Source organism: Ostrea edulis, chromosome 8, assembly GCF_947568905.1.
Source record: "Ostrea edulis chromosome 8, xbOstEdul1.1, whole genome shotgun sequence".
NCBI classification, from domain to species: Eukaryota; Metazoa; Mollusca; class Bivalvia; order Ostreida; family Ostreidae; genus Ostrea; species Ostrea edulis.
The window spans coordinates 72,196,850-72,221,510 of record NC_079171.1 but is presented as its reverse complement, the minus strand read 5'-3'; the positions used below and the strand labels follow the sequence as shown (position 1 = coordinate 72,221,510).

General features: G+C 33.0%; 1 protein-coding gene across 1 annotated transcript in view; it reads right to left on the bottom strand.

Annotated features, from left to right (window-relative positions):
- Nucleotides 1-24,661, bottom strand: part of LOC130049293 (leucine-rich repeat-containing protein 70-like) — a 1,034,056-nt gene that overhangs the window by 794,282 nt on the left and 215,113 nt on the right. Inside the window, exon 3 of the mRNA XM_056146708.1 lies at nucleotides 916-987. Coding sequence (XP_056002683.1) covers nucleotides 916-987 — 72 coding nt within the window. The remainder of the gene's footprint in view (nucleotides 1-915; nucleotides 988-24,661) is intronic.

The window sequence follows — 24,661 nt, the reverse complement described above, 5'->3', positions numbered from 1 at the left end:
GCGGTGGATAGTGTTGCTAAAATAAATTGACTACAGCTGAAAATTTAAATTGACAGGATTGTTTGTAATCGTAATTGTAATTGTAATCTAAAAAAAATGGATAGCGCCCTGTCAACAGTTCTTTGAAGTACTTTACAAATGTGAGGGAAAAGATTATATAAAATCAACGTGCACTCACATGTAAATATAAAACTGATACGATACCAATTCTGATGCACCAGATGCGCATTTCGACAAATACTGTCTATACACTGATATTCAACCGAAATGTTTGAAATCCTAAATAACAATGAAGTTTTAGAACTATTATTGGGAGAAACAATGTACGAAAACAGTGGAGTCAAATTTGTTTAAGGATACGAGCTATGCTTGAGGGAGATAATCCTTAATTTTGAAATGAATTTCTATTTTTTTTTAACAGCAATCAAATTAAATTTGATATCAAATTATTATATTCAATTAAGTTAAAAATTCATGGTGTCAGACTTAAAATGCAAAATCATCATTATTAATATATAGTTCCTAATGTAATTATATACTTACTCTAATATCATCTAAACAATTTAAAACAATCCATAGGAATAATCGAATGCCTAAGAAGGACATTATTAAAACAACAAACTACAGTTATAATAGCAACTGAAGGTTTTCTGTGCAAGTGTGCGTGTATGTGAGATAGAATCAGATGTTTTATTTCACAAATCTGAATATGTATTGATGTCGTTTGTAAGATGTGTATTTATTGCAGATGATCACCCTTCTTTGTTTATTATTTTTTTCAAAAAGTAAAATACACTTAACGTTCTCGTAAAGTCACCAGACTGGAGAACGCTGTCGAGGGTATCTCTCTTATGTGATTACCATTTAGCCCCCTATTTTATTTTAGTCTACAAAATACATTTAAAATACACTCACAGATATTGTAATTTCACCAGATCGGAGAATGCTGTCTGTGGTATCTTTGTTATTTGATTGCCATGCAGGTACCTTAAAGAGAAAGACATGTATACAGTTAATGTCATTGATGTATCTGATATTGCTGAATAAATGCGATCTATATTTGGTATTTGATTACCATATAACCTCCTGAAACAGAAAGAAATGTACACAGTCAGTGTCCAGTAATGTCTCTGATCTAACTGAATAAATGCGATCATTATGTTTTAAATCATCTTCGAGAACGAGTGTTAAGATTCATAACTACTCCTCTACTTCTTCACAAATTGAGCTGAATGTTTAATGACGCTGTTTGCAGGCACTTTCAAGATAGATATATGGTGAAGATTCAAAAAGGCACCACCATATTATTCAATGAATAAACATATATTGTCGACTGGTCACACCCGGTGTGAACTCTTTATCTTAATCAGATAAGCGGGTTGATCGAATATCAAAATAAGCTTGCAAAGAAGTGCTTAACAGTCCATTTCAAAATTCCAGACGTCATTTACAACAATGACAAGTTGTAAACAGTTGTTGATGTTGTCTACAATCAAACTGCGTGTCTGTCGTGTGATGAATAATGCAATGATTTCGCATGCCACGAATTCAATGCCTGAAACATTTTGGAAACTATTTTGATGTGAATGAGTATGTGGATATTAAATGGATGTTTTTGTGATGTATAATTATGCATTTTTACTTTGAGGTTTTCACCCTAAGAGATGTAAGGTGTTTGAACGATTCGATAAATATATACTGCTGTATATTTTCAAAGGACACCAATTTATTTAAAACCATCTACACCTACATGAGCTGAAGTATATGGAATAAAAGTCCGAGTCCATTCCATCTGGATTTCTTCTATCATTAAAAAAATCACGAAACCATGGATATAATACTTTGTAAAAATCATGGATATAATTTGAATCAATATAGTTCTTGAGTTGCAAAATATATTTGAAATCAAAAATGTAGGACACGGTTTCTTTTGAGAAGACTTTTACCTGCAGTAGGGATAGTAACATTTTATATTTACAATACCATATCCTGCAACATTTTGATGCGTATTTTTAGCATATTTCATTTTACTTGGACTGAATTGTTGTAGACCGCTTATAAATCATCTACTACCATCTCTACTTGCAATATGGTCATGATAAATGGAACATATCTCGAATAATAAGATATATAATTTATATCTCAGAAGCCTATCCGTTCCAATTCAGTTGATCAACTTCTTTCATTTCAAAATGAAAGGAGAAGATAACGAACACAGATGGGTTGTATAAATCCCAAGAAAATGACCATACGCAGAAAAAGCTCTTGCATGTCAAGTATCTTTAGAGATATAAGCACACATATGCTGGGGGCAATGAATTTTCGCTACATCATTATGGGAATTAAAGACGGAGAAGCTGGAATCATCCTGTTTATCATCATGTTGAGTTGTTACTTTACCGTTAATATATATTTTCAATAAAATATCATCTAAGTATGAAAAATAAGTTGACGACTCTCTGGTGTCTTTTATTTCGAGTTTTCAGGGATATATCGAATCGACATATGGGTGAAAAACATCAGTGTTGGTAGATACAACGTCGTTGACATACTTAAATTTAGCATTGAAGGCCCCAGCAAGATATTTTTTTTCTTCTCACATCCAAGCCTTTTAATAAATTCTGCTTCATGGGAATGTAACAAAATATCAGTCAACGGAAGAACACAATTCGTGACCATGGAAATTTCAACAGACTATTAGAAGACCTGATCACCAAAAGTACGAAATAATGGTCAATGAGGACTTCAACATATTTCAATTTCAACTTCGCAATAAGTGTGCGTGGAATCAAAGTGGTGTTTAACAAAGGAACGGTTTGGATGACTTGATGGTAAGGAATATTATTTTAATCCAACTGTCTTTGTTTGCAATTCGTCGTGGCTGTATTTAAAAAATAGTTGGTGAAATTAGAAGAAAACAAAAAAGACACGCTGCGACCTTTACTTTGACATTTATCAAAGTCGAGTTATTGATGTGATTATATAATCATAAAAGCATTCTGTTTGGGCGTTTTTTTCTCATATGTTTCATAAAAAAGGTAGATATGAAGAAAAGGTTATTTGGAGAAAGGGAGCACTTACTCATCCTAAATACCCAAACCCACCACAACCATAGTTAGGTGTTCGGGAGTCCCTGTTTCCCGTACTCTTAATTTTCTATTATTTATAGGACTTATGAGAGTGATCACCTTTCGATATATTCACACATTTCATTTACATTATGGGTCATCCGCTAGATTCTTTAAACAATTAAACACTTCCCAGGGTAGACTTTGCAATACAAACTATGATAAACATTTTTTGCTATAAACTTTGGGAATTATAAATAAGTTTGAGAGAACAGAATAGTAGTATGTACAAGGACGATGGATTTCGCATTACATTACTTTGTTAATGATATTGAATGATGTCAACATTGTATATATTATTAATAAATGTCTGTTGAAATGTTTTCAATAACAAGTGACTCGATTCAAAACTACCCCTCTAATTATTTCCATAATGAGGTGACACTGTTTTGTAGATAATCAGATTATTGAAATCAAATAGGCTATACCCCATGGTTTCATGAAAATGTGATATATGCAAGGTGCAGATAACGAACAGTGATATATATGATTCGTTGGGGGGGGGGGGGAGGGTACCTTTCAACAGGCAAATTGTAAATTTTATTACTAGATTACCTTAGCACAAAAATAGCAATTGACTTAATGATAGTTTGTATTGTCATACTAGATCGCTATACCGACCATAGAACTTGCAGAATGCTGACATTTGACAGTAGTAATTTTCCGGACATTCACTCATTTATGTTGTTCAAGCTCGTTACATTGAACAGTCACGTCTGTTTTTCAGCATTACATAGCATTGCTGATGGGATTTCCGAATGAAAGCCATTTTGAGTTTGTAATGCCAATGTTTGTCAAAGGTACATGTGTACCAATTTGGAAGCTTTATGGTTACCATGTGATCTAAGACTGAATCCCGTTCTTCCCAAATGTAGCTTTGGCCCGTGTATACATGTGGTACAAAATACTTTTATTCTTCATGGACTGGTGTATTGACGACTGTTATGAACAATCCATTAATTCTCTATTTACTCACTCTCACAATCATCGATGTAAAATATTTTCAAATACGATATAATAAATCTACATAGCAGAAATATGTATTATCCCATTAAATGCATCGGCTTCTTTATTTTCAAATTGTACTTACTTGGATTGCATATTTACAATGGAAGACTAAGATAACGAACAGTGATCAATCTCGTGACCCCTATAAACAATACAAAATAGAGAGTTGGGGAAACACGGAGTCCTGGATATACCAGCGTTGGGAACAGATGCCTAGGGGGAGTAAACATCCCCTGTCGACCAGTCAAACAGTGACTGCACTATCTAGAATTTGTAGTCCGTGTTCGATTAAGAGTGAGCACATCTTAACTTTTATTTTCGGAGGTTAAGGTCGATAACAGTCGGCGTTACGCATGTTTGAGTTGTGCAATGGAAACGTAAAGTAACGATATTGCTAGATCTCATAACTGATTTCAGGAATACAAAAATTAGAGTTTGGAAAGACGGACTCTTGAACACACCAGGGATAGGGTCAAGTGATAAGAGGAGTAAGCGTATTATGTCGACCGGTCACAACCTGTGCGAACTCTTTCCCTCAACCAGATAAGAGGGTTGATCCGACATGAAAATAAACTTGCAAAGAAGTATCTAGCGGTTCGTTTCAGCGCACCAGACAACATTTACCCTAATGACAAGATGTAAAGAATTGTTAATGTTGTCCACTATCAAACTGTTTATCTTTCGTGTGAATTATGACTGACCAATAATGCAATGATTTTGCATGTCAGGAATTCAATGCCTGAAATATTTTGGAAACTATTTTGACGGGAATGAGTATTTGGATATTGAATTCCTACATTTTTGTGATATTTCATTGTGCATTTTTACTTTTAGGTTTTTACCTTTAGAGATGTAAGGTGTTTGAATGAATAGATAAATAAATACTGTATCTTTTCAAAGAACGCCAATTTATTTACAGCAATCTACACACACCTGGATTAAAGTATATGGAATAAAACCTCGAGTCCATTCTATCTGGATTTCCTCTATCACAATAAAAAATAATGAAGCCATGGATGTAATGTTTTGTAAAAATCGTGGATATATTTTGAATCAATATTTTTATTGACTTGCAAAATATATATGAAATCAGAAATGTGGGACACGGTTTCTAATGAGAAGACTTTTACCTGCATCATGGAAAGTAACATTTTATATTTACATTACGATACCATGCATTATGTTGATGCCAATGACATACTCATAGAAATCGTATTCGATCCTCAATATTACGATGCTAAAATTTGGTAACTATATTTCATTCACCAGTTTGTGGTATAACAATTGAGAGTTCAAGATATTTCGAATATAACGTTAAGACGGTGTTTATGTGTCAGTGTTGACATACTGAACATTTTAGATATATTTTGAACCATTATTTTTATTGACTTGCAAGACTGTATGAAATCAGAACTGTAAGATACGGTTTCTTTTGACGAGACTCTTATGTGTGTATGTGTAGATGGTCAGTAACATTTTACATTTACAATACAATTTCCTGCAACATTTTGATGCGAATGACGTATTCATGAAACAAACGTGTTCAATCATCTATCTTACGACACTGAAAGTTGGTACCTGTCTTTTATATTCCAGCTTGTGGAAAGCCAATTGAAAGTCTAAAGTCTTTCGAACATAACTTTAAGACGGCGTGTGTGTCTTGATATCAGTTAATGTATCATAGTAAATATTAACGTTATTGAGGACTCTCAAGTACGTGACCTTACATGTATGCATGGTTATTTGATAATTAGCTATAATAGCTAAGTATTCAGCTAACTTTTAATATATGATCACGTTAATTTGAAATGTACATATCCTTTGTATTGTTAACTCAATTAACACAACTGGTTGTGTTACATTAATTGTTTTTGTCACTACAATGCATGAATTCATCATTTGTTAGGTAGATCATTAATCGGTGATATCTAGGATAATATCGAAGCCGAGTCCTTGTCAGAATTAGAAAAAAAAAATATGATGTCAATATTAGAAATCCGTAAAAAGATACACCAAAACAAAACAACGCATCATACACTCTTCTGTATGTAGTAGGTCATGCTTAATACAACAGGGGATGGTTACTCCTCCTAGGCACCTGATTCCACCTCTGGTGTGTCCAGGGGTCCATGTTTGCCCAACTATCTATTTTGTATTGCTTGTAGGAATTATGAGATTGATCACTGTTCGTTATCTTCACCTTGCATAAGTTGCTTGCTGAATATGATTCGATACAGCTGCCTAAGTTGGATACAATAGTTTCTTCTGTTTGCACATAACACTAATGTGATTGTAGTTTACTGGAACTTGGTCACGTGATTACAAAACAAATCTGATGTGACATTTAACTCAACATTAGATATATCAAAGACAGTTTATCTATCAATAATTCGGAGTCGATGTAGCATAGTCAATACCACTTAGTCCTCTTTATCTCCTTCATATCTGTGTATCTAATTGGGTAAATATGTTATTGGGAGATTAACATCTCAATTATTAGAAAGGTTACTGGCAAATCAATTGATTTTAATAACAGTATACCGAAGTTTCAACAACCTGAATTAAAATAAATCTAATGTAACTTTTACGACTTTTATTGTGATATTATAAGCATATGCAATACAATAAATGCAGCAGTTTACACTACACACCTTAGCATATACTATGATAAGCTATCCAATAGACGCCTAGCAAGTATAAAAACACCCTCGAAGGTATTGTCCATTTCAATAAAGATAATATATACTTCAATTGCTGTATCAAGTATTGCTAACCGGTGTTGTTCTTCAACATCATTTAAGATTAACTCCGTCGACATTGGCAAGTTGGATTCAATATGATCAGCAATATTCATATCGTTATCCACACACTATATTTTAATATGTTTGATATATAACAGTGTTGATTTTTTAACGATACATTAGGATTTTTTTTTTACTATATACTTGAGTTGATTATGTTTGCAACACTATGGGATTCATTTCCGTTACTACACACTAGAGTTGATTTCGTTTACCGTACGCAAGGATTGATTTAGTATGACATACACTGGGTTTGATTTCGTCTACTATGCACTATTTTTTTGTTTGTTGTACAAATTGTACATATACATTAGTTTAGTATACAATATGATTAATTTTGTTTACTGCACGGTTTAATTTTGTTTACTTTACACTGGCATTGCTTTTGTTAACTATATATTGGATTCGATTATGCTACTACATACTAGGGTTGGTTTTATTTAGGATACAGTAGGATTGATTTTATTTACTACACAGTAGGGTTTGATTTTGTTTACTTTAAACTGGGATTTATTTTGTACTATACACTGAAATATATTTTGTTTATTTTACACTAGGATTGATTTTGTTTACAATATAGTAGAATTGATTATGTTTACTACACATTGATATTGATTTTGTTTAACATACACAGTGAATAATTTTGTTTACTGTATACTTGTTATAAATGTTTATGTAACGTCTATTTATTTATAGAGAAAAGGCATATTTGATTGGTTTTTGTGTTTTGTGCAGGTTGTCTCTGTAGAAATTCCTACTATAACATTATCATTTACTACATTTTGTAATATTGTCAATTTATTATTATCAAATATATGTCTCATCGTTTATACTTGACATACCTCGGGAAATCTTTACATACTGCTTTCTTATATCCTCAAAATTACAGAAATTCGGACGATGTCATGGATATATCGATCCCGATTTTTTTGTTTATAATTAAAAATAACCGTGATTATGTTGCGAATGTGAATGAGCTTGAAAAATAACGAATGTTTCTGTAGTTTTCTTGTTTTATTGGTATACTTTCTTATATATGTGTTGCTCTAAATAACATGTAAATACTCATTATAATGGGGACCTAGTTATCTAGTTCTTTACATCCTGGTCTTGGTAAACATATGTTATGTATAAATACAGAATGTCGTTAGCAGTTTCAGTTCGTGGTCAGTTACTTGTCAATAATTAGTTGTTAAGTTGTGCAGTTGTAAAAGTAAGAGGCTCGTGCAGATTTCAGAAGTCACGGTTAATGTTGACAGGTGTGAAGGACAGGACAGGGACATTAAAAGTCTGTAATAATATTTAATTAAATCCATTTGTTAATTTCTAAACTTGTTCTTTATCAAATATATTAGTAACATTTGATGGCAGCTGGCTTTTTGTGGTTTTTAATTATATTTTTTATTTGTTGCTATTAATGAAGTGTAAAGATAATGAATAGGTAAAAAGTATCTTATTCTTGCTAATTATTAATCTTAACCAGGAGAGGAAAATAAAAGACAGCTAAGTCGTTGTCCCTAAAGTGAAATTATCCCCCCCCCCCGTTTATTTGGAGCGTTAGATACTTGTGGAAACCAAAGAAAAATAAAAAATCAACAACAAAGTATTTTTTTGTTTTCCTTTTTATTGATGAATAAAATAGATTTTAAGGTAGAACCAGGGCGACCAAAAGGTAACAAAACCTAATTTCCCTGATAAATAAATTGTATCTCTAAATAAACAAAAAAAACGAGAAAGGCATGTATTTGAGAAATAGACAGTTCGATCCCAAACCACAGTGTAACCCAAGGACTCTGAACGGAAAGAAATGAGAAATCAAACATTTTCACTTCAAAGGGAGAAAACACAGGATGAAATATCGACACAGAGTAATGTAGCTGGACATGGAATTCTCAGCTTATAACAGAAACAGGAAAGTCAAAACGTAATGAATGAAAATGATGCAATAACAGATGATGACACAAATGAATGTTATGTACGAAATGCAGACGATGATGCAAACTAAAAGGTGAAAATTACGAAAAATGATATATATCATAACTCCTATAAGCAATACAAAATAGAGAGTTGGACAGGCACGGGTCCCTGGATATACTAAAGGTGGGACAATGTGCCTAGAAGGAGTAAGCATTCACCGTCGACCGGTCACACCCGCCGTGAGTCCTGCATCTTGATCAGTTAAAAGGAGTTATCCATAGTCAAAATCAGTGTGCCAAGAAAGACCTAGGTGTGAAAATCGTCAGACAGCATTTGATCCAGCGATAGAATGTAGTGGCACATGTGATGCAACAATCTTAGCTGCATAATGACGAAGATGGCTCTAACAAAAACTCTGAAGAAAATATGCCTGATAGCTACATGTGAAGACAACTACTAAATTAAACACAATTCTGTTATCAGGTTAATGATAGTAATACAAACTATCATTTTCATATATTCAGAGGCAGTGTACGGATATTTGAATATGGACATGAATATATCGTACACAATTTGTGCAACAATAAGAACCAATTTCAAGAAAATCACGAAGCTCCTAATTTTGATCAGCGCAAAGAAATATTGCCAATTTTCAATGGTAAAAAACAACACAATCTAAACATTCTTGTGAATTCAATCAAACATTATTTCATAGAGATTACGTTGGGCTGTCCGTAAACAGAGAGAGAGGAGTTGTCTTCTTGATTGAAGGGTGATTCACTTACATTTGCGCCTCAACTTAGTCCAGATGCAAGACCCGATATCTCTTAATTGTATTCTGCCATGAAACAGCGATTACAATATCAAGACTATATTTTCATCAAAAACACATTCGATGCTGAACAAAGCATGACCAGTATTCGTAGATAAACAGCTGACAACGAAACATACAATCAGATATTTACTAAATAGAGTAAAATACCACATTATTTCATACGATGTCGCAACAAAAGAACAATCATCAGTGAAACGTGCAGTAGATATGATAGTATGCAATTAATGCTGCAAAAATGGAATGCGGAAAATTGCAAATATCAAAAAGTTATATGTGAGAATAATCTACTGAAGGCAAATTCTGTTTGATGCAAGAAAACGGGGAAAACTGAAGAAAAACTGATATTAAATTATCGAACATCTGTTGGGGAAAAGAAACAAAAAAAATCAGTGGATATCGAGAGGAAGTTAGAACATTGTGTGAAGAACAGCATGGGAATGTGTCGTTGCAAAAGGAGAATTCACAATTAAAGCAAATATGTGAAAAAGTACTAGACTTCATGGCAATAAATCATGAACATAACGAAGCTCAAGACAGACATATGAGACGTGAGATAAATTAATAGAGCTGGAGAAACACGGTTAGGATGAGAGTGAATCTAAAGGATAAATTAAGACTTTGGTAGAAACAATTGCATAATGACTGCTGGAATATGTGGATTTCAGAACAATACGTTATCAAGAGTTAATAACCAAACTCCTTACAGAAGAGCTTACTAGCCACAAGGAGCTAACATCCTTTATTTGTGAATTCAAGGACAAAATCATGAGATGGAGAGAGGTTGCCAATTCATATCAAATTCTGGTGTTTGCTAGGAGACCTTATTCAGTTAGATTATCTTCGAATATCTGGATACGGACGTGACTTCGTGCAGGAACCATGATTGTAGTCATCAGGAACAACTGGTGTCGTTACTAAGTAGGTACCAAAAACTTAGAAACGACTCACGCTTAGCATCGTAGCAAAGCTTCCGGAGCAGGGGTGTTTGTAGCAAACAGTATAAGATGGAACTTATAGTGCCACGATAATGAGCTATCTTTTCGAGTGATGTTGTAGAGTTTCTCTTGATCACGCAAGTAAAGTAACAGCGAGTGAGATCATCACTTGACTGGGTGACCTCTACATGTTACAAAGTGTATCTATGCTACATTATATGCAATGTGAATATTCATCGTAATGGTGACCTCGTTACATAGTTCCCTATTTTAGATCGAAACCAGGCAGATATAAAAAAAAAAATCTGGTCATTATAAAAGGTTGATATGTACCTGTAAAAATAATCGCCATATTGAATGACGGAATAAAACCGTTTGGGTCGATGCAACTTTCTCGAGGGGAAACTAATATTATTCTTATTTTGGCAATATATTTTAAGTTGTTCAGTTGTAAAAGTAGGAAGCTCGTGCAGCCTTTTGAAGTTACGGTTAATGTTGGCAGGTGTAAACAAAAGGTCACTGAGTCATGGATGCTGATAATTTGTTAATATTGACTTATCACAATAACACAATAATAACAACACCGGTCATAGTAAATCCCGTGGGAACCCGGATTAGAGTAGATCCTCAATACGCATTGCTTGTCGTAAAAAGGCGACTAAATGGAGTGGTCCTCGTGCCACAGCAGATTTTGCACGATAAAGATCCCTCCCTGCTTAAATAAAGACCATAAGTGCCGAGCATAGGTCTAAATTTTGCAGCCCTTCACCGGCAGGGGTGACGTCTCCATATGAGGGAACTATTCTCAATAGGGAGTTAATCAACAGGGAATTTAAGGGAATATAAAATTGAATATATTTGTTAATTTCTAAGAATTGATTGCTTTGTCATATACTAAGACTGATTTTACTTGGTATACGCTAAGGTTGATTTTGTGTACTGTCCACTATGGCTTATTTTGTTTGCTGTATATTTAGATTGATCTTGCTTTCCATAGGAATTCAATTTTCCAGATGAAAGGTGAATGTAATGAATAGTAATCAATCGCATGTGAGACATATCGATAAGGGATGGGGTACTTCCCTTTTGGTGATTGATTACACCCTTGGTATGTCTAGGGGCTCGTTTTTGTCCAACTCCTAATTCAGTAATCATTTAAAAAATTAATATCCATCACTTTCCATTTTGTTAAGCTCTTCATATAATAGGGTTGATTCTGTTTACGATAACATATAATTATTTAGAATACTATATTTTTTGTCATGAACTACAGACCAGAACTTATTTCTGTTTACTGCATTCAATGTATACCTCAATTGATTCTACTTGCTATATGTTTCTATTGGTTGTGAATATTTGATATAATGTTTAATTCTGAACACTGGAGATGACGCTAATTATTGAAATGAACTTTGACTATCCAAGGAATGAAGAAAACGTTGACCATTATTATACTATATTTAGAGATACGTTACCCTATACAATGTATACAAATGCTTGGGAAACGTGGTTTTGAAAAAAAAAAACAAATGCATGGATCGATGTACAAACACAATAGAGTGGAATGGGAATAGTGATTTTGTGTTCAGACACCATACACATGATCTAGTATATCATTTTTAAAAAGCTACATGAATTTAACAGAACGCCACGACATATACCATGAGTCATGACAACGTTTGATCTATAGTTTATACTCAGGATTGCGGTCAGGCATACAGTTTTAAACAATCATTCTGCTGGGGAAAAAATCCGGTAATTCATAACGGAGTTGCTTAGGCATGGCTTCAGTCAAACCAGATGGAATATCACGGGTTTATATTGCTGGGCGAAGTAATAAATTGCGAGAGGAGTTTGTTAAATGAACAATACGCATTGTCTGTGCTGAATATGGCTGCTGGTGCGGAAATACTATTGGTAGTAAATGCTTAATCACCAGCCACTTGACATTGTCTAAGGTCTTCAAAGGTTTGTCTTTGCCCCATGACCAATTTCGTATTCCTTTTGGGTTTTACGGAATTAGCTCCTCCATCATCAACTTCCCATATGTATGCAGTATCATTCACCCCCCACCTGCATATGATGTCCAGATATATCAACTGGTTCGATACACAAGAACTTCGTCTGCGTATGGTCAGTTTTTAGATGTGTTCAAGCTACTGAGAAACAAGTTGATGATACAGGGGTTTGATTTAAATTCTGCATTTTGCAAATTCCATAATCGTTATAACGATATAGTTCAAAATACAGGGTCAAATCCTGTCTGGCGTGTTTCATATTGATTGTTTGTTCGACACGCCCATTTTATCTACGAACAATTACGTTTACCTGATCATGATATATAGCTCATGGCGAATGTGACCGTTCGACAGTGGATGCTTATTCCTTCTAGGCACCTGGCACCACCTCTGGGATTTGTATAGGAGGTGAAAAACTGAACAAATTTGACATTTTAACAAATTAATTATAATAATTGACTGATTTTCGTAACATCTGTATCTTCACTTTGTCATGATTCACAGTTTGACTAAGGAGTAACACCATCGCTTGAAATTAATGTTATTAGTTTCCAATTATTTGTCATCCGGGAAAAAAGAGTTCAAATCAATTTGAAATTTGAAAAACAAGTTATATCGAATACATCACTGAATTAAGGATAAGAGCTATGCAAGTTCTCATTATACCAGAGAACACTAAAAGATAATTGTACATAAAAATTAACAAGTTTATTCCAAGATTGAAATACATCAAACCAAAACCGATTCTTAGATTCCTTCACTTTCTGTAAAGCTTGAAGTAACCCTCAAGAAATAACTTGATGGATATCAATATATGTACCTATAACTGACTCCCATTTGGCAGAACACTTGAGTATTTTTTTAACCCAGGGTATTTTCATGGTTTCTATGAAATTCTCAATATCAATCATTTTAAGTCCCCTTTTCATAATTCTAAGTGACTACTTTTTTCATAATCTTAGAAATAGGACTCTTCCATAGGAATATAAACATAATCTGATTTAGTTGTTGAATTAAATTTGTCGATGGATTGGGTAAAGTAATAAAGAGATGCACCAGTTTAGATATAGCAAGTTACTTAATTACAGAGATACGATCCATAGGGGTAATATTTCGTCTCTCCCAATGTTTTAATATATCTTTTTTAATGTTTTTTTTTATTTTTTCAGTAAAATTTGTTTTAACCATATCCTGTAAACTAATGTCAATTTATATGGCCAATATTTTAAAAGACTTATTTTCCCATGTTAGATCTATGTTATTTATTAATATTTGTGTGCTTTGTTTTTACTTCCAATCCATATAACTTGTGATTTTGAATAATATTTTGATAGTCCTGATATTTGTTTGAACATATTTAATTCATGAATTGTAGCCTTCATAGATTCCCTGGCTCCATCTAGAAAAACGTGGTATCATCTGCAAATTGGAATATAATATGTATATTCTCCCTTATATTTATTCCCTTAAAAATGTTATACCCTCTTAATTTGATTGCAAGAATCTCTGCACATAATACAAACAAATAAGGAGTAATCGGATCCCCTTGTCTACAACCTCTTCCATTCTTGAACCACCTAGACAAATTCTCACCTTGGTTAATTGTTGTTATGATGTCGTGGTAAAACATTTTTATCCAACTAATTATTGAATTACCAAAATTGAAAATGTTCCGCACTTGTAGCATCAAGTTCCATGACACTGTATCGAAGGCTTTTTTAAAGTTTATAAGTAAAATTAATCCATGAATATTTTTGACTTGTTTATAATTCATAATATCATAGATCAATCTAGTATTTTCTGCAATATATCGACCTGGTATAAATCATGTTTGGTCTCCATGTATGAATACTGGTAAGACATAATTTATTCTGAGTACAATTCACACTGAGGCAATTTTGTAAACCGTATTTAGTAATGTAATCGGTCACCATTTTTTAAGTATTCTTTTTGCTTGTCATCTTTCGAAATGCACACTATTATACATTGTCTTTGAGTGACAGGTGAATTACCATTTCTGAAAGAATAATTCAAAGATCTGAAAATGAAATCTCCTAAATCCCTAAAAAAAAATCAGTAGTATATCCATCACTTCCTGGACTTGTATCATTATTTAAATTTTTCAGAGTGCATGCTGCCTCATTATAACTAAATCACCCTCCAGTTTCATTTTTTCTTCTAATGATAATTTTCTAGTGCTATTACATACATTATCATGTTCCCATGTTTGTGAATCATGTTTTAAAGTTTTACTCTGGTATAAAGTTTCATAGAATTCACATATGCCCTCTAAAATTTCACCCTGTTTAAAATTAATTCCCCCTCCCCCAGTTTCTACTCTTTGTAAAATTTCACAGGTACAGTTTCGTTTTTCTACACTACAAAATTATTTTTTTTTTCAATTCTAATGGCTTATAATTGTTTATTAAGTTCCTCAGTGTGAGATGCATTTCTTCACTTTCTTTTTCCTCAAGACATTGTATTTGTGCATGTAGATTTTTTTGGTTGTTGTTCCTTTTTTGTCATAAAAGAGGAATGAGAAATTGACTGACCTATAGTTTCATCAATAATACTTCTAAGAACAATTGATCATCAATGAAGAAGGTAAGTTCAGTATCAGGTATATTAAAAACATATTAAGTATTGTGTACTGGTAGATAATATCGTGAATAATTTTAACAATATTTCTTTTTTGACTTTTGCAACAAATATATATAAAATATATATATATATACGTATATAAGTGGATTATTAAATTCCCATAGTCGCTTACCTCTCTGATACTCTTGGAACTTTAAAGATGAAATTACTATAGAATGATGCAAGGTGAAGATAACGAACAGTGATCAATCTGATAACTCCTATCTATTCTGTAACTAGGACCTATATTGCATTCATGAACACAGTTCAAAAGTATATTCGATAGGAGAAAGAAATATAATCTAGCCATCTCCTTGGGTTTTTCATTCTCCATGTATAGCTATGTGTATCAGGGTGTAATTCCCTATATATATCTAAAATATTTAAATCCCTCTATTGTTTCTAACATGAATTTTCTAGCATTAGGTTTATTCATGGTATATTCCTTATAATAATTGCAATATATTTTGGGTTTCGAATAAAATTAAAGTCACCACAAATTATGTAATTTTCATTTCCCAGATTTTTTTTTTACCTTTTGCACAACCAATATATAAAATTCAGGATGATCCCTATTTGGACCATATATATTGACTAGTGCTACTCGTGTATTCTCCAAAGTGACATTCAAAATTACATAATTACCATCTTCATCAGATACATGTTCATGCACTTTAAAGTCAAAAGTATTATTAAAAACAATGACAGTCCCTCTTGAATTCGATGCATAAGAACTAAAAAAAGTATCAAAACCCTATTCACTTTGGACAATGTTATGATTATATTCTACAAAGTGTGTGTCTTGTAGACAATATATATCACATTTCTTGGATTTCCAAAAAAAAAATTAAGACATATTTTCTCTTTTCTTGGAAGCCTAGGTTTTGGCAATTGACATATAATATTTATATCTCATTTATCTACAGCACAATTTTATGAACATGTATCTCGGATAATAAAATAGAAAAAAAAAATAAAACACATGCAGTCAGAGTACAAAAATGATAAAGAGGATGGTATACATCAAGCAAACAAACAAAAACCTTCGTCAGTAACACTCTCCTCGAGCATACAAATGTCATGGATTATGCATATTTCTTCCTGTGTTATGCAATTATAATGTGTTAATTACACTTGCTGACTTAATGAAAACATATAAACATAATGACAACGTGGACTTGCATCATGAAAGATCAAAACGTGTTACTAGAGGATTGTTTACAGTATTTAAATGTGTCTCGAACCCGATCAAAATTATAGTTGTCAAAACTAATTTATAATGCAGATAAACCACTAATTGTCTTTTATACTACAATAAGTAAAGTAAATACAGGGACATATTTTTGCAAAATATCAGAAGCTGTGTTCTATCATGATTAAAGTTATCTTATTGGACCCCAACAGTATATAGTTTACTGAAGCTTCAGACCAAACCGAAGAAATACAATGCCTTGTTCAAGAAGTTTAGTGATTCAAACTGTGCTCAATAAAACAATGTATATTTAAAATAAGAGAGAAATCAGCAAAACAGAACACCGTGTTGGTATTGAAGATAACGCACGATGTTAAGGCATATATCAATGAAACAAAGATCCCGAGAAAGACAACATTGCAGTACTGTGTATCTTAGCGCATTTCACACTGCTTCACGTCACAACAAACTTTAATTCACAATGTACAGGGTTAGAATGACATTGTAGGGAACATGTTACAAAATTGGTATTAATGAAAACATGCAGTGATATTTCAAAGTGCCAATGTCTAAATTTGCTTTCAAATATTGGATGAAAGGATTACGCTTCATTGATATCATACAAGTATCCAATGTCAATAAATCATATGCATTACAGTCATTTTTGTCTCATATTATGACCATGCAATCAAGCTACTAGTTGTACATTCCTGCTGCAATATTTACACAATATGATAGGCCGTTGGGGTAAATATTCCATATCCATATGTTATTTGCAAGCATACGCCTATGTATGCAAGCATTTATTAAAATGAGAGATGAGTGATTGATTGATTTGTATATTGCTTAACGTCCCGCTCGGGAATCTTTCAATTTATCTTTCATAGAAAACGTACACCATTTTATTGCTTTACATCTCAACCATCCTACACAAATCCGGGAATCACGCTAATAGTTGTACATTCCTACTGCAATATTTACACCATATGATTAGGCCGTTAGGGTAAATTTTCCATATGCATATGTTATATCAGTTTGTTACACACGAGATTTGCATGCATCTGTCTAGCAATTGACGACTTGGCCATACGACCGTAGAATTTGCGATAGGATAACTTGAAGCGACACTTTTAAAACCCCTTTAACATCAACATATTTGTCAATAGCCTGCCTACTTGTAATCAGTCGTCAAAAAAACTGGTAAATACTGAACACAAACACCCTGAAGCTAATAGTAAAGTGATGTTGGAGTTCCCCGATGAACATATCTTTAAGAAGACAAAATGCCGCTCCTCAGTCAACGCACTTTTTGTGTATTGATTCGCGAATTGTCCAGATAAAAGTATTAGCAGATATTTTTTTTCTGATACATTTAAGTGACACTTCATTTAACTGAGTGATTGGAACATTCAGTCAGTTTTCAGTGATCATTCATTCACTTTCAACTTTCCATTCTGTCATCATTTAACGATAAATCGTTCACATTTAGAATATCTTTTACTCACACTTCATTCAGTTTTAAGTCAGCCTTTAGTAATCAATCAGCTAATTTTAATTGTTATTCACTCAACTTCCAGCTACCACGTATTCAGATTAAGTGACATTAAGGTTATCCAATAACGCTTTAGTTTGTCACTAACCTTTCTGGTATATGTCAGTCAGCTGATAGTGAACATGTAATGACCTTTCAGTTATTATTCAATAGAAACCCCTTCGTTTTTTTTTTATTAATTTGTCAAAGATACAATAGATTAGAGATTGATGTGGATTGATGTAAGAAATTTAGTCGTCAACATATAGGTTTGATTTATGAATATTGATCACTGTTCGTTATCTTCACCTTACATGTAGTATGACAGTCTCCCTCAACTCTTGTGAGCATGCTCCTTCATTCTTTATCCTTGTTATACATTCCCACTATATACATCAAACACGTTTTACTGCATTTAACCTAATAGCATGTTTGTGTGGCAAATCGGATCGTTGAAACCACCATAAAATTTGTCAAATGCTCACTTTAAACGAAAATGTTGAAATTACTGACATATGAGGTTATTTTCAGTGTTCTTCCTTGATTACAACTGCTTATAAATCAAAGGGAGCCTATATAAGATCAAAGGATAACTGGATAAAGTATGGAAAAAATAGTTTTAAATTTCCAATAAAAGCATTAAAACAACAATGTAATTGAAAAAAAATTGTAGAGGGTAATAACACATACTATACCAATAACAAAATCTTGGGTCAGCTATGAAAGGCGATCATAGCAAACAGTGATCAATCTCATAATTCCTATAAGCAATACAAAGTAGATAGCTGGGCAATGACGGACCCCTGGGCCATTGGTGTAATGGTGGGAAAAGGTGTCTAGGAGGAGTGTGCATCCCCTGTCGATTTTAATGAAAACCTGTATTCTTCAGAAAAGTGAAACGTAGATGAAATCAAGAATAACATAGCAGAAACAAATATTGAAAATAAACTAAAAGATGTGAAAAAATATATGCGATAGTCTCCCATTTTTATCCGAATATGAAGACGGAATTAAAATATGAAAAACAATACATCTCCAGGTGCAGTTGAATTTTACAAAGTTTTCTGGAATGATACACAGCATTATTTCTTCAGTTCTTTGATAAACTCTTCTGATAGTAAAGAGCACCGAAAATCGCAGAGGCTGTCAATAATAAGTCTTAATTATAAAAAAGGGGGCGATAAGTAAAACGTTAGAAATTATAGACCAACTAGTCTAACAAATTGCGATTATAAAATCCGTGCATTTGTTTTGGTTAAACGTTAACAAACGGCCATTTCAAAACTTATAGATATAGACCAATCAACATATACTAAAGGCAGATATATGGGGAATAATGTTCGACTAATTCAAAATATGTTGACTACTGTAAAGCTCATAACGAAGATGACAATTTATTATTTTAGATTTCGAAAAGCCTTTGATACCGTAGAATAAAGTTTTATGATTGAAACTTTAAAAACTTTAAATTTTGGAACAATTTTTATCAACTGGATTACAACCTTATACGATAAACCTTTATTTCGAGTAAAACATGACGGTAACATATCTAAAACTTGTAAAATGCCTAGAGGTATTCATCAATGATGTCCAATATCAGCATCACTGTTTATTATCACAACAGAGATGTTAAGTACAAGAATAAGATCTTCTGACATAATACATGGTTTTGAAATTGGAATTAACAAAGAGATATAAAATATACAACATACAGATGATTCCACAAGCCCCTTAAGGGATGTGCAAAACATGTGAACAGATTGAAATTGTAATTAAAACAAACAATCTAGTTAAAACACTTGCTGTATTTATAGGAGATAACAAAATAGTGTGTCCAAAGAAATCGAATGGGAACAATTAATCAAATTATTAGAATACTCCATAACTGGGGAAAACAAAATTTAACATTTTTTTTGGTGGCAAACAAGACATAATCAATAATCTCATTATGTATAAAATCGATAATTTTTAATCCGTCTGATGAAATATTTAAGGAACTCAATAATAAGCTGTTTAATGTTCTATGTTATACCGGGGAAAGAATCAGAAGAAATTCACATATTGGAAAGGAATTGAAAGTAGGAATCGATATTATTGATGTTGAATCCAAGTTGTTCTCATTAAAAGCGGCTTGGATTGCACGTCTGCTAAGTACTAAATCCATTCTCTTAACTTTTCTTAAACATATTTTTCAAAGGGATTGGTTGATCGTATCGTGCTTAACGTCTCGCTCGAGAATTTTACACTCATATGGAGTTGTCACCGGTGAAGGGCTTCAAATTTAGGCCTATGTTCGGTGCTTATGGTCATTGAGTAGTGAATGTTCTTTAGCGTGCCACACCTACTGTGACATGGGTCATCCGTTTTTAAGGTCATCTCCGAGAACCCGTGACATTCACACCTAATGCCGAGCGTTTGGTGATGGAACTGTCACTACCTGTTTTAGCGACTTATGTCTGTCGCGCCTGGGATTCAAAACCCGCCCTTCCGCGTGCGGGACGATGGCTCTAACCTCTCCGTCATCGTGGCGGCTTTTTTTCAAAAAGAAAATATAACGCTGTAATATCTGATTAAAACAAACTTAAGAAATGTACAAGAATATAAAGACTTTACATTTCTGACATTGTTCTATAAAGAAGTAATTTGCGCTCCTAACAAAACCACGATGGTTAAAGATATCTCTATGACTACTTCATACGAATCCTTATCTTTACCAATTTGGAAAAATAGCCTATTTCAGTTCAAAAATCACCCAATTTAGTTTCCCATTCTGGTCAAGTCAGGAGTTATATACACCAAAGACTTATATGATAATAATGGTGCATTTAGAGATTTAAAATATTTTCAAGATTTAAACTTTATTACAATATTATCTGTGAATACTATAATTTGAAAACAATCTTCAACCACTTTACCGCTATATTTGACTGCAAAAGAAAGACTCCCTATATTAATATTAAAGACAACCGGTCGATAGGGGATGCTTATTCCTCCTAGGCACCTGCTCCCACCTCTGGTGTGTCCAGGGGTCCTCGTTTGCCTAACTATCTATTTTTATTGCTTATAGGAGTTATGAGATTGACCACTGTCCGTTATTTTCACCTTACATGCATGTTTTATTTAAAGAAGATTACGTTTTAATATATTGAATATTAAATCGTCTTTCTTAAATAACATAATAGTTGATAACAAATTTATTAATCCAATCACAGAAACATATGGACATTCCAAAATATTTATGGAAGACAATTTATCTATTAAAATGGAATCCAAATATACAAAAATATTGTGAAAACTTTGCTGAAATTGAAAACATAGAACACCTTATATATGCCGACAGAACGTCTAAAAGAATATGGACAAGGATTAACAATGTATTAAATATTGATATTTCTTAGAAACATATCATCATAGGATTTTGTAATGAAACAACTCTATCAGAGGCTCTAAATATTTTCATTTCTTTCATTGCACTAAAGATTTATAAATATAAAATGAATTGTAGACTAACTGAAACCTCTTGTAACAGTGAAAATTAATATATCTCAGTGAAACAGGCTTTAAATATATATATATATATATATAATTGACCCATGTTTGTTAACGTCATAATTCATAAATGAACAATTTATGCAGGTGATGGTAGAATGTTAGTACATGCATATGGGAAATTCACAATGGAGAAACATGTTTTCCCGTTTGTCATCACGATAAATGACATTTTAATTGCCACCAACAGTTATTTAACATTGACCCAATAGTGAAGTTCATAGTGGATTTCATTGGAATTGATAGAATCGGAATATAAATGAAAACAACTATTTCTTTTATAAATAAAACGCCGTCAACATATTTAAATGCCAATATTACGACCACAATAACATACATATTCCATGTACGAGTTAATTAATTGAATATTTTCTCTTTAGAATATCAACCTAATAAAGGGACATAACTGAGCGTGCGGAATACAAGGTAATGGTGAAAGATCTGATTGTTAAATACTACGAACACATTGTCAATGAGGGACTACGGTTTCTTTTTCATGTCAACAATAAAGTACGCGTGCGTACAATCAAAGGGGTGTTGGACAAAGTTATTTTTAAATGACTTCACGTGATGCATATATTTCATTTTGCTATTTTCTGTTGAAAAAGCAATTATTCATGATGGCAAACATATGTAGTCATTAAGTATCCACAAACAAGTTTAGGCATTAAGTGTCCACAAACAAATCTAGTCAGTAAGTGTTCATGGGGCCTTGAAAAGTGGTACGCTTTGATGTTGTTGACTAGAAATTATTTTTGCAATTTCCAATTTGCTAAAAGTTCTTCAGAATATTTTAGTATTCACACTTGATTTACCTACTTCAGCTGTATGTTGTAGCACAACAGGATTCAACTTATTCTATCACAGCTCCTAATAATTTCGTGAGGAGTAAAAATAGGGTTTGAAAAAACATACACTGGATCCAGCTATGCACTTTTGTAGCTGTTTGTGAAGTTTGCGAGCAAAACATAGGTACGATACCTATATTGTTCGATTCGTTGCATTGTCTTGGTCATGAAATATATTTAAAAAAAAATGAATCATGATTTTGAATAAAATCGTCCTTTCAAAGAGCAAAGGGGGTGGTGGGGGGAGGGGGTAAATAGGATCATGAAATGTGAAATTAATGGCAAGTTAATTTAAAATCCAGTTGTAATAAAAAGTCGTATAAAGAACCACAATTTTAATTTTTTTTCAGCTGGAACTAGAACGTTCCTCGTTTAATCCATTTTATTTGCTATCGCTTCTAATTTACTAAATACAGACACATTTATGACACCAACTTTTGTTTCCCTTTGTGGTTTAGATGTTCCTTTGATACGTTTTATCAGCCTATTCTATTTCGACAAAAGTGTGTCCCTTTCATATTTAGTCCATAGTCTGAGCATAATGTTTGACCGAATTTATAATAGCCATGCAATTGTTTTCCAATTGAAAGAGCGATGTTTTTTTTAATTGATGACCTATCAAAATAAGTGATTTTAGGTCTTTATTCGAAATAATATCAACCTCACCCGCTATGACATGCCCTATAGTTGAATGAATACGAATCGCAAAGCATGCGTGAGATTTATATATAGAAAGGTCTATATATAGACTTCATAAAGTTGGTTTGTGATTAAAATGACTGGATATAATGGCGGAAATATATTTGAAAAAGCAGGGAAATATCAAACTATGCTGACATACAATACTGGGAATTTCGATAACGAGGGATGTTGTTGATGTATAAGCATATTAAATAAGTATGTTGTATATGTGGTTGCTGTGCTTCCAAACCACCGTATGTCAATGTATGAGCAAATTGCGTTCATTTCCAGTAGAGGTTTGTGCGATGAAAACAAAAACAATTAAAACTGAGATACAGGGGAATGGAAATGATACAGGGAAATGATATCGACCATCAATTTTCCTATCTTCGATGCCCAAAGGATCTGTCTTTATTACAAAATCAAAGTAGGATGCCACATTATTTCATTCTTTATATACTTAAGTAGAGAGGGGATCCTTACTACTCTAACACACCTGATCTCACCTCTGGTATACCCAGCGTTCAATGTTTGCCCAACTCTCTGTTTTGTATTGCTTACAGGGGATATGGGATCGATCACTTGTTCATTATAGGAGACCAGATGCCTACAAGGAGTAAGCATTCCCTGTCAACCGGTCACATCCACTTTGAGCCATATATCTTGATCAGGTAAAGGGAATTATCTGTAGTCAAAATCAGTGTGCGAAGAACGGCTTAACATTCGATATAAAATAAGTCTGACAGCTTTTAACTACATCATAGATTGTATTTGTAATATAGATTATTGTGACGACTAGCTATGTCGCATATTATTTAGAACATCTTGGAGAAAGGGTAGAGACAAATGCGAGTAGATAGTATACATAACGTCATTGATATGAAAATCCACAGAAAAATTATACATAACACAAGAACTGAAGGTCAGAGTCTACATATTGAGGTATTATATATTATTTTTTAACAGAGTTTGACAATAGGTCACCCCTACCAACCGAGTGTGCTAAATTATAGGTCCGATCGGGTAAAGTAAGTTTACTAGTCTGACTGGCCGTGTTTGAAAAAACTCGAATTCATATTCGTAGGAAAATTTACAGAAAACTTATACATACGACAACAACTGAAAGTCAAAGTCTAGATATTGGGGTATTACACATTATTTCTTAGCATGGCTTGACAATATATCACCCCCGACCAACCGTGTCTACTAAATGATCGGGTAAATCATATTTACTAATCTGACTGACCGTGTTTTAAAAACAATCGAATTCAAATTCATATTGGTTCCTTGGGTATTTTATTCTTAACAAGAGAATAAGTACAAGGTCTTTGTGAACAGATATAAAACGGGTGATAACACAGGATGTATTCTTAGTAGTAATATATAAGTCGCAGTCAGAAGTGATGTTTACGGCAAATATCCGTCGTTAATTAGAATCAAAACGTGTGTAAAGTTTTGTCTGGTATATATGGTGGAATAGTTATGTCGTCCAGATAATTTTCGTCAACATAAGATATTGAGTCAAGAGAACTATCTCGCCAAGTTAAGATGACTTTCTGGTTTTCTCGACATAAACCA